This window comes from Diuraphis noxia, unplaced genomic scaffold (assembly GCF_037042655.1).
Source record: "Diuraphis noxia isolate RWA-SAM2 unplaced genomic scaffold, SU_Dnox_SAM2 contig0002, whole genome shotgun sequence".
Taxonomy (NCBI): domain Eukaryota; kingdom Metazoa; phylum Arthropoda; class Insecta; order Hemiptera; family Aphididae; genus Diuraphis; species Diuraphis noxia.
Genome location: NW_028301712.1, coordinates 42172120 through 42188104, shown reverse-complemented (window position 1 = coordinate 42188104; position 15985 = coordinate 42172120). Strand labels below are relative to the sequence as shown.

General features: G+C 28.3%; 1 protein-coding gene across 6 annotated transcripts; it reads left to right on the top strand.

Annotated features, from left to right (window-relative positions):
* The first annotated feature begins 234 nt into the window (after positions 1-234).
* On the top strand, positions 235-15764 carry LOC107167835 (uncharacterized). Of its 6 annotated transcripts, XM_089220913.1 has the most exons (14): positions 235-375; positions 608-782; positions 4951-5056; positions 5125-5216; positions 10115-10224; positions 10382-10504; positions 10578-10700; positions 11371-11514; positions 11815-11995; positions 12096-12240; positions 13417-13607; positions 13675-13863; positions 14092-14148; positions 15332-15764. In XM_089220913.1, exons 1-14 carry the CDS (start codon positions 320-322, stop codon positions 15563-15565), a joined length of 1926 nt encoding a protein of 641 aa, XP_089077039.1. In that variant the 5' UTR covers positions 235-319; the 3' UTR covers positions 15566-15764. The 6 variants fall into 6 exon arrangements, with proteins under 6 accessions (XP_089077039.1, XP_089077038.1, XP_089077037.1 ...); XM_089220915.1 differs by lacking the exons at positions 235-375; positions 608-782 and adding an exon at positions 939-1015; XM_089220916.1 differs by lacking the exons at positions 235-375; positions 608-782 and adding an exon at positions 4197-4216.
* The last annotated feature ends 221 nt before the right edge of the window (positions 15765-15985 follow it).

The window sequence follows — 15985 nt, the reverse complement described above, 5'->3', positions numbered from 1 at the left end:
ACGATAAATCGACGACGACGTGGCGCTTTTTAAGTACAGTAAAGCTCCATAGTCCGGACGAATTCAGAGCGAACATCGTCCGGATTACCGAAATTTTTTCAAAATTATACCTACTCAAATTACTACTTTCTATTTTTAATTTATGGCACATTAAATTACAAAAATAATAGGTAACTTTAGTATAGTGAATTACAAAAAAAAATTGTGTATTAATTATAATAATATATAGAACTTAAGTATAGTATAGTCAGTAATTTTTTTCTGAATAACACTTTAAATTTTAATTTCAAAAGTGCGTTCTCTTAATCAACGTACCAACATGGAGCCTTTGAAGCTCAATGCTTTATTACTGCCAGTGTTTACTCGGAACAGAAGGTAATAAAAATGACGAAATTGTTTTGCCGTCGATGACAATGTTTTATAGATTAATTAGGTTCCGGGAATTCCAAAAAAACTCCAAAATATGTTTACGGACAAATGGACTTTTGCTGCGCCGTCCGGATTACCGGAAGTCCGGACTGTCGAAGCTCTACTGCTGTATACACTTTTTTTGATATAATTGTACGTTATTGTCGCCTAATTTTGGTTGGTTTCTCGTTGCGGATAGGTACGATATGCGATTTACATTAATCGTGTTCACCGGCATACTCTTTCAGAACTTTATTGTTGTCGATCGTTATTATTCGGCCAAGGCGGCGTTCGACCCAGCGCAGTTCATCAAAATGGCAAACATTCTGATGTCCGAACGAACCCTGAATGATTCGCCCACTTGTACGCTCTTGGTAACTTACTATATAAATATTATATTTTATACCTACCTGTTATTTATTTATTATTGACATTTATAATACCTACACGATCATCGTTGTCCACCTGATCAAAGTGTTGAGGGCTTGAGGCACATCGTAAAACTACCGTCTTTTCAACTATATATGTTTACAGCGTCCGATCCTAATCACAGATTTTTGCACACTTGATGACAAATATCTAACCTATCGCAATACACTGTACATAGGTATGTAATGTCTAAATAATGGTTTATTCGTCATGTTATATTATATAAGTTGTTCTAATCGCAATTGTTTTTTAAATGTTTACTTGCTCTGTTGATTCATGTTTAGGAGTTATAATTCACAATCGTATATTTTGGTCATATCATATTGCGGAATCGTATACCAAATATATTAAAATAATAGGTTGATAGAGATAAGTGAGAGTAATATGTGAGAAATGAGAATATAATATGATATGGATGGGCATGGCCGGTTTCCGCCAAAAGTGTACCTTTCCCTTTTCCCCCAATTCACTTTTCCGCCAAATCATAAATTGTTCGATTCCCTTTTCCGCCAAAAGTGTACCTTGCCCTTTTCCCCCAATTCACTTTTCCGCCAAATCTAAAAAGTAAGTCTAGAATTTGAATAATGTTTGAATATTATATTATATAAAATATACATGTCTGTCATTATCTATTAAAGATTGAAAAATTATAATATATTATATACATTACATAAATAATTGAAAAACCATTAGGTTGGTATCTAAATAAACATTATTAGGTATTGTGTTATAGCATTATCATATACAAACAAACAACATTCAAATTATAAATATTATTATATATTATCTATATTACTAATTATACTTTACTATAGTTGTATGATATTACTTTAACTTTAAAGTTAGTCTAGTATTGGAATAATGTTTGAATATTATAATATATACAATATACATGTCAATCATATTATAATTTTACTATACTATTACTACTATATTACTACTTATACTTTACTGGGCGCTCACTTTACTATAGTTGTATGAGATTTCTTTTACAAAGTCATATCTGGAAATTTAAAAAAAATATAAATATTGCGACATTAAATTCAAATAGTTAGTCTGCACACTACCTGTCAAGATCTCCATTTGTATACTGACTTAAAAATTGTATATAAATCGATAGCGTTTGGGAAATAATCCCGATAATCAGTGATAAATTTATCATTTGGTTGAAATTACGGTACGTTATATATATATATCATTATAGTACAAACTTTTTAATGTATATAAAATAAAAATAAAATTATAATTTATAATATATTAAAATATGACTAACATGCATATTGTATATAATATAATATTTAAATTATACTAGACTTACTTTTTAGATTTGGCGGAAAAGTGAATTGGGGGAAAAGGGCAAGGTAGGGTTTTGGCGGAAAAGGGAATCGAACAATTTATGATTTGGCGGAAAAGTGAATTGGGGGAAAAGGGAAAGGTACACTTTTGGCGGAAACGGGTAACTCCCATATGGATGTGTATTTATATTTCACACCTTCATAGTATGTTTTCAATAAATACGATTGTTTCCGACAATAATAATCATTTATTTTTTAAAAGACCATAATTAATGATAATTATTCTAATTCGTAATCCTTATAACTATTATAAGCGAATCACATATACTCTAATCCCGATAAGGGTGTCCCGCCTACGCAAAGTTGGTAGACACACCATTTTACCTACAATTTCCGCCAACGTTTGTTTTGCCGTCAGATTTAAATTTCCAATTTTCATTACCAATATTTCTTCTTCTTTGTTTTTTACAGACTATTTATGAGGCCCATTAATGTGACCACGAACACCTCACCCAAACTAGGAGACGGGGTGAAGCGTGAAGCTAGTAGTTTCCTCTACGGCCCATATATTATAGCTTTTTTTTTAAATGTCTTAGTTTTTATAGGTAATTAATTTTTCTTTTGCCAAACTGTTTCTGATTAAATTAATATTCATACAATTTTAGGTTTATCAATGCATGTATTATACACATATTAGATAGGTACTTATATTGTTAATAAAACTTATTAGTTGTGCCTACTATATTCGTATAGGTATGTGGGTATGTATATTAATTTACATGGTTACATTTTAATAAACTTATATTATTATATATTTCATAGTTTAAAAAAAACAATGGAATATTAGCAACAAAAAATGAAACGAAAAATACCTAAACGTGCATGGTACATTAAATAATTTAGATCATCACATTTTATTAAATGTCATACATAATAGTTATTATGACTATGAGCCTTTGATATATCTTGTGTAGTTGTGCTTATAATTTTATTATTTTAGTGTATATTGTAATATTGTAAACCTATATGTTACATCAAAAAGATATAGATTACAATTAATAATTAATAATTACCTAGTTACCTTAGCACAAAGATGTAAAAAAACAATAGGACATTTTTTTTTAAGTATGCTTTTTTAAATTTTGAAGTTAAACAATTATGCTTACGATTAATATATATATTATATATATATTCAATCTGTTTACAATAAAAAGTAATGACTAATAAAGAAAATAATTTTAAAGTATGAAACAAACCGTTATTTTAAATTACAACAATATTTAAAAAAATGAAGTAATAAAACTATAACAGTGATCGTAGTACCATGGATTAATTTGAAATTGTTTTAGATTCAAAACTAAAACTGAACGTTGAATTCTGATTGTGTCATGTTTTTCAGTAAAAGAGAAAATTGAGCAAGCATTATAATTTATGCGTAGGATGACTGATATATTGCACAGTATATACCTACCTGTCTATAGCTAGTGTACATTGTCATTATAATTTAAAAATTCCTTGGTGGCTAGATCATAATCATAAATAATAAAAAAGCGGGTAAGTCGTGGATGTCGCTCTGCTGTACAGTAGGTTACTGTAATGGATAGGATTAAATTTGAATGCAATGATAGGTATCATTGTATAAGAAAAACGATTCTGAACGGAGATGATTGTCAGTCTAGGATATATTATATTTAAACATTGTCATATATTCTATTTTGAAGCAAATATTTTATTTTTCAATTAGGACGCATTTTGCATAAGGCATGGTTAATCAATTTGTGTTGTTATCATAATTCATAATACCTTATATTATCATATATATACATATACCTGGTTTGAGGATAAATCGTTATCATTACGCGATTTCATAAAAATTTAAAACTCAAACGCTCAAAACATTTTTCCTATAATGACGCTTCAAATTTTCTCTATAGCTATTTGAAGCAAAACTTATGGAAAACTTATTGTTGAATTTTATAACCTTAGATAAAAATACAAACAATATTATGAATTTTGAACTACAAAATAATTCGCAAATATTCATTTGAGAAGGCGGCAGGCCGCAGCAAGATCCAAATTCCAAGGTGAATGTATTTATATAATATTATAATAGGTATTCAAGTACACATAATACGTATACAATTTGTAAAAAAAAAACAATATGACGGGTAGACGAAGTAAAAATATAGTCATAATAAAAATAATAATAAGAGACGACGCTACGGCAGCGTTTAGACACGTGCACTTTTTGGCGCGCAATATTAAATGGCGATTTATAGTGTCCTTGGAGGTTCGTAGGTGTGTGATCGCGCCCTGATTATGATCCATTCAATTTTTTGCATATCACCTCTTCAGACCCCGCGATCTTTGTCTGCTTTACTACATCGATGTGATACAACAACCATATTATCCGCCAAACCGATCAGTCCATTCAGTCCGCGGCAAGTTGTGAATTCATTATCGTCGATGTTATTTGTCATTGCAGTTTGTCTAAAAATTACAGAAAAATTTTTTCTGCTTTTCTAAAATCCATCGTGAATTGCGTCTCTGTCTAATATCCACATCAGTCTTATATTCATATACAGATCAAATAATTTAGCAGACTACATATACCTATATTGACCTTTCGATTGACTTGCAAATTTTCTGGTAAGTGTCCAAGTTACCTAATGGCTATTGGCTACCCGTTTTGGTAAATTATTTTGAATCGATTGCCGACACTCGTATTTACGGTTGAATATCTTCTATGAAAATTTATCTATACACGCCATTTATTGATTATTAGTGTTGTTTTCTTTCTAACTCAAAAATTTTCCAGAGTGGATTTGTACCTACGACAATGGGAGAAGCCGGTGAAGAAGTCCAACTGTATGTTTACGATTTAACTGGTGGTATGGCCAAATCCCTGGGCCAGTCATTATTACGTAAGATGCTATAATATAATATTTAATATTTACTGACTTTACTATAGGTACATATAATTGATTTGCAGAAAAAAATATTGAAGGTATTTGGCATACCGCAATAGTAGTATTCGGTAAAGAGCATTTTTTTGGCTCCAATGGGATATCAGTATGTGATCCAGTGAGTATTTTGTTTCATATGGATGTTATTACTATATGATTTAATGGTAATTTGTAGGTTCAGATGAAGTAAAATATAATTTTAATATTATATTAAATATTTTTTTTTTTGTATTTAACTGTATTTAGTATATTTACATTTGTGCATTAGAGCTCATCAGAACTTCAAAAAAATATGTTGTTCTTGACTGGAACTGAAAATAGTTTATTTAAATTGATAAAATAATCTAAATAGCTTAAGGTAATCCATGATTGATTTGATGTTGTAGTAACTAATAGGTTATGTAGGTCTATTCAACTTTTAAATTGTTTGATAAAAATAAAGGCTTACTGACTTATAAAATAATTTAATAACAACTGCTTGCATATCTTTGATTCTTACTTAATATTCAAAAATAAAATAATTTAAATACAAATTACAATTTTTGTTAAGGATTATTTATATAATATATTATTATGTTGTAAATCTAAAAGATAAATTATAAGCAATCTTAAGCATAGATAGTTAAAAAATCTATCTAAAAGAGACATACAACTTTGAAGAAACCATTGAAGGACACATAAGTTCTATAAACTAATACCTATATTTATTAATTTGGTTAAATTATCTATAAAATCTATTGTAGAAAATATCTTAATAAAGCGTATTGTGGAAATGTATACATTATTCAAGTATCCTGAACATTTTTTAGATTATTTTTATTATTGTTTAATGATGTGTTTTAATATTAATTACTTATACCATCATTAATCTTTTATGTTTTCTACTTTAAAATGGAAAAATATTGATGACATTTTATTTTCACTTAACAATATAGAAACAACAATGCTCTGTGTTAGAAAGTGATAATTTACATTTCATAGTTATATAATAATATACCATTTAAGTCGTGTCAAGCTATTTGAATCCTACCCTTTATACATATTATATCTAATAGGTTAGGTTAGGTTATCAATTTTCGATTTATTATAATTTATAATTACTAATTAATATGTGGATATAGACCCAACATTTTATCAACATGAGACGCCTCGTTGCAAATGCCCCCAATGCCCCTCTTTTCAACTAAGCCTACGATAATATTTAATATGTACTTAAAGAGGTGAATTTAATAGTATACCATTTCTACTTATTGAATATATTATTATTTTGTAACTAAATTGATATAAAGTGTTCAACAGACTTTAATGTATAACTAAAGTGTAATTGAAGTTGCAATTGGCAATAACCCAATGATGAAAATATCTAATGTTATTGTGACTGTTATATGAAACATTTTTAAATAAAAAATAAAAAACGACTAAACTATGCGTGTAATTTTTTTTATTGCATTTTCATTAAAATAGCCAAAGATAAATAAAAATAATGTTATTGTTATGATTTTAAACTAATTGTAATATTTTACATACAGTCTGGATTTTATGAGCTATTTATTAAATTAAAATGTAAAAAGTTGAAGAATTTTCTTAACAAATTATCTGTATATTTTATAGTGTATTCATGGATATAGGTAACATGAAATATTTTGTATGTGTGCCATTGAATTTGATTCATTTTATGATTGTAGAAAATTATATAGAAACGTTTTTGAAATATTAAAATTTGTAATCTGAGAGCATAGGAAATATTTTTAAACTTGCAATCTCTATTTTAAATTTTGAACAGAACAATAAAAGTATTGATTATTTAATTATTTGTGTTAATATATTATTTTTATGTTAAAAATATTTTTAAACATGCTTAAAATTGATTTGTACAAAAATTAAAATTTTAACGACTAGATTTTTAGTTGTTTGATATTGTGTGCAAATTATTAGTTATTAGTAGCTAGTGAAGGGTTTGAAAGATATGAACATTTTAGTAATTTATCAATATTTAATATTTATGAAAATGGTCGTAGTATAATAAGTAGATCCAATTTTACATATTATATTGTTTATATTTTTATAAAACTATTCTTAGAAGCTTTAATATTAAATTTTAATAACTAAGAAATTACTCGTTCAAATTTTAGGTTGCCTACATTAAAAAAAAAAAATATCCATTATTAATTTACACTAAAAAAAATGGCGCGTGTGGTGACAAGATTGGGGAATACATTCTGTATAAGAAAATTTAGGCATGCAACTTTTATTCCCGACCAATTCGTGTAGCCTATATTTTGCATGACAGATACCATGGTGACCAAAAATTATTAATAAATAAACAAATAAAATTGTCAACAGCAAAAGAAACCAAAGAATAAGCTAGATACAATTTTCTTTTTTTTTAAAGGTTTTCGCCAACAACCGATGATTTATACTATAATTATGTAACCATACTAAATAATATATTTAGCGGAAATAACCTCTAGTAGTTTTTTTTTTTTGAAACTTATTGTATCCACAAAGTTTAAATCAAAAAAAAAAAACATCAAGTAGCATACTTTTTTTTTGTTTGCCATCACGTACCTTTCAATTTTATGAGTAGTAAAGATTACAACTTCAATTTTTTTTTTCTTATGAAATTTTTTTTTTGAATTTAGGAACATTTATGATGAATTTTGTATTAAATTTTAAAATCTTAGATTTGAAGAAAAGAAAATTATGTATTTTCAACTATACTTTTGTAATATTAACGAATTTTTGTCGTAATTTCAGTTTCAAACTCTAGTGCAAAATCATTACGTGTTTTATTTTAGATTCTGAGCGGAGCGATAAATGTATTGTTTTTACAACGATGTGTTTTAATTTTTATTTCAACTTTAGTTACTTCTCTTGTAGGATAAGCTTGTTATTTATTTAGTGGCTTTAGTTTGTGCAATTAAAAATTCCAAATAGTTTTCAAAAAATTTAGGATGGGGGGGGGGGGGTGATAAGAAGAATAGGAATTTTTATGTAAAATAAGTTTTTGACAAATTTAATTAAATTTTTTCTGCTACTCTAAAAAAATAACTTTAGATACATGCAATTTTTACTGATTATTTATATTAACATTGTCTACAAACAATACAGTTTTTAAAATATTTTTACTTTTTTTTAAACTATTTATTGGCATAAGAAAATATCGATTTTTAATTTTTTTAATCGTTGCAAAAATTAATATCCATAAAAAATATTATTTTAAGTTAGATTTTGGCAAAATTCGTCAATATCACGAACATTTGGAAATTATTCCGAGTTAGAAAATCATAAAAAAAAATACTTATGTTATCTAGAATTTGAAAATTTAATAGAAAATCCCCAAAAGTTTTCTAACATTTAACAAAAAAAACAAAATTACCTTTTTTATGAGCGTTTGAAGTAAATTTGAAATTAGTTTTTAACCCGTTAATTAACAAATTTTTATAAAACGATTTTCTTATTTTTTTGTGATGGAAAACTTATAATCTTATTGATACTTTAAATTTTCACCAAATATATATTTTATCAATTTCTATACAATTTTAAAATAATACAATTAAAAAAAATTGACTTGTCTTGAGTATAATAGTTGCTTAGTGGAGTTTCTGTGATGAATGTTTAAATTGAAATTCAATAATAAATCATTGCATACGAAGTACGATTCAATATATTATTATTGTTAAAATAGTAATTTATTTTACTATTACTGTAGTATAGAATATAGATACAATAGGTGGAATTGATTTTTGTCTAAAACATTACCTTTAAAAATGATATGTACATTTTCGTGACTGAAGAATTTTGTCAAAATTTGAATTTCACATTCTTTCACAAAATTGTGATAATATATATCTTTTTAATAAACAATTATAAGGAACCTTGTATTCGATTTTCATTTTATATCAAAAAAATGTAATGTCTGAGACTGAGAGCGAGTTAAAATTTTAACGAATCATATGAAATGACATGGGCATTTATGAAATAGTGAGTGGACCTATATGATAAACATTGCAAATATTTACCATCCTCAGTCAGTCAATTCTTCTTCTTCTAAAAAATCATGAGTCAGTTGCTTAAAAATAACATAATGTCATACAATATAATGCAATTAAAAAAAGGGAATACAATAAAAGTAATATATTCTGCGCATGCGTGTATTAAAAATGAAAAAAACATTAATCTAATTCAAGATTATCGGTTCAAAATTGTTGGTTGTACCCTCATGAACACTCTGTATAGTGTGTATTGAACGATTACTGGTTAGCCAAATGTTTGAAATTCCAATTGTATATTTTCTTGGTATTATTTAGAGTGAAAATAATATTTTTTACTAGGTTTAAATTACAATTATATTGAAGAAAATCATCTAATTTATTTGTTTCAGTAAGTTATTATACTTCTAAATATTTAATTGTACCTATCTAACCATACAATAAATAAGATGGTAATCTCAAATATTAATATGTTTACCTAATGAATTAATATACTATTAAATAAGTGGCACAATATGTATTTTTTGCAGATAATCTTTTAGTATTTTAGTGCCTTAAGTCTTGCTGAATTTGTGTGTTGTTATAAAAACATTTACTTTTTATATATTATTTCTATAGATTACGATAAAATAAAATGTCTTGGTAACAACACAAATTCATTAGTTTTCACAGTTATATGGAAAATATTCAATTAACTATGTAATTTGACTAAAAAAAAAGAAAAATCGAACTTAAATATTGCTGTGCATTATATAATACGAGTGTGATAACATTATATTGTGTATTGTATTATAATTTATCCTTAGGTATATAGTGTTTTGCTGAATGCTTCGTCTATGAAAGTCTATCCCACATCACATTTTGACACCATTCCAATTCGACTAAATCCCACTCTGTTCAGTTTAAAAATAGGTACACAGTATTTCTAACTCAACGCTGTGGCCAATCGTTGCATACTTTCAGTGGAAATAATATATACTCCTTCTCGTTTAGTACTTGACGCCGATTCTTTCGATTATTCTAGGGCACCACAGCCTTGGGAAGTCCATTACGTACCCATAGTTTGGGGAAGACCTGTTTGCCGGAAGACGTGTTTCAAGAGTATTTGCGTGGACTAGAACAGGATACATTTTCGTAAGTACAAACTCTGTATATTATCCATAGGGAAATGATTTCGAACACGATATTATGTCAATATATCGTATTATATTAATATATATATAGTGGTATTATTGTATTAATAGTACCTATTATTATTTATTGCTAATGATATCTTTTTTTGTATCCTTAGCGCAGACAAGTATAATTTATTACGACACAATTGCAATAATTTTAGCAACGAAATTAGTCAGTTTTTATGCGGGAATAGTATTCCTAGTTACATTCTAGACTTACCAAATGAAATACTTAACACGTGTGTATTTGTATACCTTATAATTTTTTCTCAATATCCACAAGCACCTCTGAAATATTTGAATTTTTTTCAGTCCTTTTGGTCAACAATTGGCACCAATTTTAGAGTTATTCTCCAACAATATTGGTATACATCCAGGCGTTAGGAGATCTGGATCCGATTTCGAATCTCTTAACAACGATATTGACTCCGCCAGGTATGTCATGTACCTATAGCTTTTAATAAACTGTCTAATTTATTGTTTACTTAGCTTTTACTTGTTATAATATCTATTTTAATGATTTATTAACCATTTTAAACCTTGTATTTAGAAATTAACAAAATGGCGTTGTTTGTGATTTGTTGTTTCAGAAATTAATGACATTATTCTTAGATGATATCAGTGATCACTCTCCTTAACACTCATCCACGATTCATATGGCCATAACATTAATTCAAGCTGTTGTTTACAACTAAATAATATTGCTCTCTAATTTGTATTTTGTTAAAGCTAAATATAAATGAAATACCCTTATTTGTTTGTTATTCAATTAAATTAGAATATTTTATTTCACCTTTGCATATGTATTTATGATAGTGAACATTTTTAAACAATCATTTTTGGTTCGTTTATGACATAATTTATAATTCAGATATACATATATAAATTTATTTCCTGTGTAAAACCTACTTAAATTTGTTAAATACAAATAAAACTTGGTTAAAATTAACAATGTGTTGTCATTTGTAGTGTATATAACTCATATTATTTCTATCATTTATATTTATTGTATAAACATTTTAAGATGCGTGAACGAATAACTTGGAGCTCATTGTTTCCTATGCCGGCAGTTCTTAATTTTTTTTCTCTATTTATCCATTGACAGAAAACAATCAGCGTTATTAGAAGAAAAACGCAATAAACTAAACGAGAAACTAGAAAAAAGAGATAAGAGAAAGAAGAAAAAGAAGAACAAGAACAAAAACTTGAGCGATCAGTTTTGTACCGAGTCCGAACCCAGCTCTAGTAGGTAGGTGCATCGTAACTTGTATTAAATATATTTCTATATTATTGTGCGTTTATTATATTTAATTACAATATGAGTGTCAGATAATCATAAGCACAAAAATAGTGTTTGAGATTTGGGGAGAGGGGGCTGAAGCTCAAGTTTATTTTGGAAACTTGAATGACACTTATAATGTGGTGTATGTATGACATTCGTTTTTGGGAGATCTATTCAAAGCTTAAACACAACCTTGTTTGCGCCTACCTATGTGAATAATAAATTTATTATTCACGATGATCATTATTTGTAATTTTACGTATGAAGGAACGGCGAAATTCGCAAAAAAATGTCTGAAAACGGAACGAATGGAGTAAATGCGGATAACGAAGTTCTCCGGCCCGCAGCTGTAGTCGACGTCAATGAAGCGGAAGACTTGGCAAGGAAGGAGCTCGAGTTACAGCGTAAAGCTCGTGACCCACCTATAGTGTTCCTGGATACCATAAACGTAGGGTTGAAATACATTATCGTATCTGTATAGTCGTAATGTTGATATATTTACATTCAATATTGTATGGTACCTATACACTTCATCGTATAATTAATAGGTACAAAATGAATTGGAACGTTTAGTTGGTTTGATCGATGGCCGAATAAATCCGGACGACATGCAGTATGTCGCCGAACTCGATCAGTACATGTTGGAGAACGAAGGCTCTTGGGCTCTGGGCGAAGGTTTCCTATCGTTTGTCGGTCAGTGTCATCAATAATAGTAATGGCCTATTGGCTGGTAAACTATGATTAGGTTTTTGTGTGTGTGTGTGTCGCAATGGCGTAGCCAGGGGGGGGGCTACATAGGCGCAATTTGGGGGGGGGGGGCTTGGAGGGGCTTAGCCCCTCCAATATTAAAATTGGCCCCTTCAAAAATTTATATTTAAATTGATGTATTGAATCCTTCATTAATTATCTAATATACATAATACAGTAACCGTTATTTCAAAAAAAATTTTTCTAAAGTTTAAATCTAGAAACACGAAACAAGCCAATGCAACAACATGATGTTAGACCTTAGTTACCCGCCGTATTACGAGAACAATAAAATTACTGTCTAGTGTCTTATTTGGCGTATATATATATAAACTGTTGTCTGTTATCATTATCTTTAACAATTCCAATTAGCTCTGCAACATGTGAAAGATCATTCTCAGCAATGAGAAAGCTTAAAAGTTGGCTTCAAACATCTATGAATCGAGATAGATTTACAAATTTGTCATTAATTTATATAGAACGAGATTTATCAAATTAATTGTTCAACGAAAAAATATTAGATACGTTTGCAATTTCTAACCGAAGGTTCCAATTATAATAATATACTTAATAAATAAATATATATTACATTTATTTACCTAAATGTTGTTATTTTTTCATACAAATATTTTTAGCTTTATTAATAGATGCATTATAATTTATAATATATTAAATGTGGGAAAGTGGGTGAGAAAAAAATGAAATTGCCATAGAGTTCCCCACGGGTCTGTTTCATTTAAATATGTTAAGCCCCTCCAAGTTAAAAACTGAAATTGCGCCTATGGGGGGCTAAGAGGGCTATAGCCCTCCCCATTGACTGTGTCGACCTTAGAATTTTATCAAGATTAAATATTAATTTTCTGCCATAACAATAATTGAATACAACAATAAATAAATGTATACCAATACATATAATTGTAAATAGTTAATAGTGTAAATAAAAAAAAATATTGTTTTTGTATTTTTTTGTGAGACTTAGCGTCTTAGCCCCCCCCCCCTACACAATTCATGGCTACGCCACTGTGTGTGTGTAAGAAATTCAAATTTATAACTGAGAATACAATTTGATGTATTAGTACTTATAACAATTAATTATTTTTGTACTAACGACATGATTTACAGGTAGACTATTAAACGACAGTCAGCTGGTTTCGGAGGTACGCGAGACAATATTGAATATTTTGGCTGCTGCCGCACTTAAAGACGATATAATTTTAGTATTGCACCAAGACAGGAGGGAACACATACTTATGAATTACGCTAACGGATTCGATAAACTTCCTCTTCTTGAACAGCTAGCTCTCACTTTATTTGTCAGTATATTGCAACCATCGCACAGATTTCTGAAATTACTCATTGCGATCGTCTAACCATTTTCAGATGTGCAATTTGTTTGAGAACAGCAGCACTTCTGAATGGCTTTTATACATATCTGAATGGCAGTTGGGTTCTGGTTCGGTGAGTAACATACGCGTGACAACTAAGGTGGCAGTGAATTCGTTACTGTCCGAAGACAAGGTTCTGCAAGACCGAGGTACAGCCTTAGTACACAATTTGGCCTGCAAGGAGGTAAAAACAGTGGTCTGTATTGCTTTTAATGTATATGTAACTATAAAATTAAAATAAGACCATTATTATATTAGGATGTCGTCCCTTATTAAATAAGTTGCCAGTATATATTATATATATATTATGTATCTAAAATATATTATAAAGTGTTTCGCGCTGACGTGCACTCAGTCGATTCTGCTGAATGACGTGTGCACGTTCTTCCCTGTCTCGTTTAACTGTTTTCAGAAAATGTTAAAAAATCAAAACATTCGAAGACTGTTACCCGTGGGATCGTTTTTTAAGGTAGACATAATATATATATTGCAATATAAACGTGTACGTGGCATACTGGCATTGTGTAAATGTGCGTTCTTATATACTGTAATAATATATTATATCGTTATAGTTTATGTAGCCAAATATATCTTATTCCCAGGGGTTAAAGTGGGGAGGGGGGACGCAGGAGGACTCAGTCCCCTTACCTCTGACAGCGGTTAAAGAGCGTCCCCTTTAACAAATTAAGATTTTATACATTAGACATTAAACATAAAATTATATATGGAACGCTTAAAACTATATGGAGACATTAGTCTCCTCTGGAATTTTTTCCCACTTTAACCTCTGCTTATTCTTACCTCTTACCTATAATAAATTACTCTAGTAAATTAAAGTGTTGCAAGTTTATAATTATATACTCTTTCGACTATCATTAATGTGAGGCTTAAGTCAAATGGTATACTGGTATACAAAACTTGAATGAATTTATATTTTATCAGTAGTTAGTACTTTATACACAAAGTTTATCTAATGCATTTTTAAATCTTTTAAATCTCTATGCATATGTAGATGACTAGACAGTTAAATTTAAATAATAATATAAGCTAATATTTATATTGAATAGCACAACTATATTTTGTTTTTATCAAATTTTTACTAATATTTCATCGTGTTTAACCCAAAATCAAAATAATATTAGAAATTTCAAAACGTTATGCTATACACTTTTTCTAATTTCTAATATTTTTATATCACTTCTTTGTGTGAGATAGATTTCAACATGTTACATTGTTTTATTAATTTTTCGTTAGACAATTATGCCCAATTATTATTAATAGTATTGTTTTAATACAAGTCGTAACCATTCAAGTATATAATATTATAATTTATAATTGTTGCTTTGAGTGTTCTTCATAGAAACCTTTTTAGATATATCTATTGATAATATGTATGAATGTGATGGATAAAAACTATATATTTGTGGCACATTTAATCTTTGCTACATGTTGCTTTAAATTATTACTAGTTTTTTTTTTTTTTTTTTTTTTTTTTTTAGATTTATATAGACCAATATTTTTTTTCATATTTCTCAAAAAATAATTTAAAAAAAATTAAATAATAAACCTATCTTAAAAATAATGATCAGTTTGTTTTTACTTAATGGCGGTACAAAAATTATTGTAGTTATTATTTATTTTTTTTTTTTAAGGTGTTTGATGATGTAGTTGTGGAACTTGCTATGGCTGTTTTACAATATTTCAACAGTAAACCCAATGAAGAGCATAGTTTTAGATGTATGAAGTCTCTGGCCAGATTTTGTCAAATATCTAGGCAGGATGTACCACAGTTGGTACAAATGATCGGGCCTCCACCAACTGCTTTTAAAGGCATATCAAATAGAATTGACGAACAAATAACAGAAATTCAAAATTATTTACGCTGAGAAAAAAGTGTAAATAAATAATATGGATAAAAGCATTTTTATGATAATTTTTTAACTCTAATATGATACATTTTTATACGAATTATCAAAATTATTAACTTGATATTTATTAGTCTTATTTTTGTCTTTTGCATTTCAATATTTAATATATATTTTTCAGTTGTTTTGTGTTCTATAGTAAAATGATTGTTTAACTATATTTTGAGTTTATTTTGTAGTTAAGACCTAATTAATAATTTAAAGAGGTACATATATTTATTTATTATTTAAGAATATATAGTTATAGTATAAATCTACCTATAGGCACCTTTTTTTTTCTATTTAAACCAACGACCCAGCGGGGACTACTTTCACATTACTTCCGCAACCTATAAGCACCTACATCATATTATTACCATAACCATGAGTAATACTTATGAA

Excerpts from the sequence above, each read along its gene's own strand:
- LOC107167835 (XM_089220913.1), top strand. The coding sequence starts at position 320 with ATGGAGCCTTTGAAGCTCAATGCTTTATTACTGCCAGTGTTTACTCGG. Across the intron at positions 13,864-14,091 it reads ACAATTTGGCCTGCAAGGAG|AAAATGTTAAAAAATCAAAA; the intron begins GTAAAAACAGTG and ends AACTGTTTTCAG. Across the intron at positions 14,149-15,331 it reads CCGTGGGATCGTTTTTTAAG|GTGTTTGATGATGTAGTTGT; the intron begins GTAGACATAATA and ends TTTTTTTTTAAG.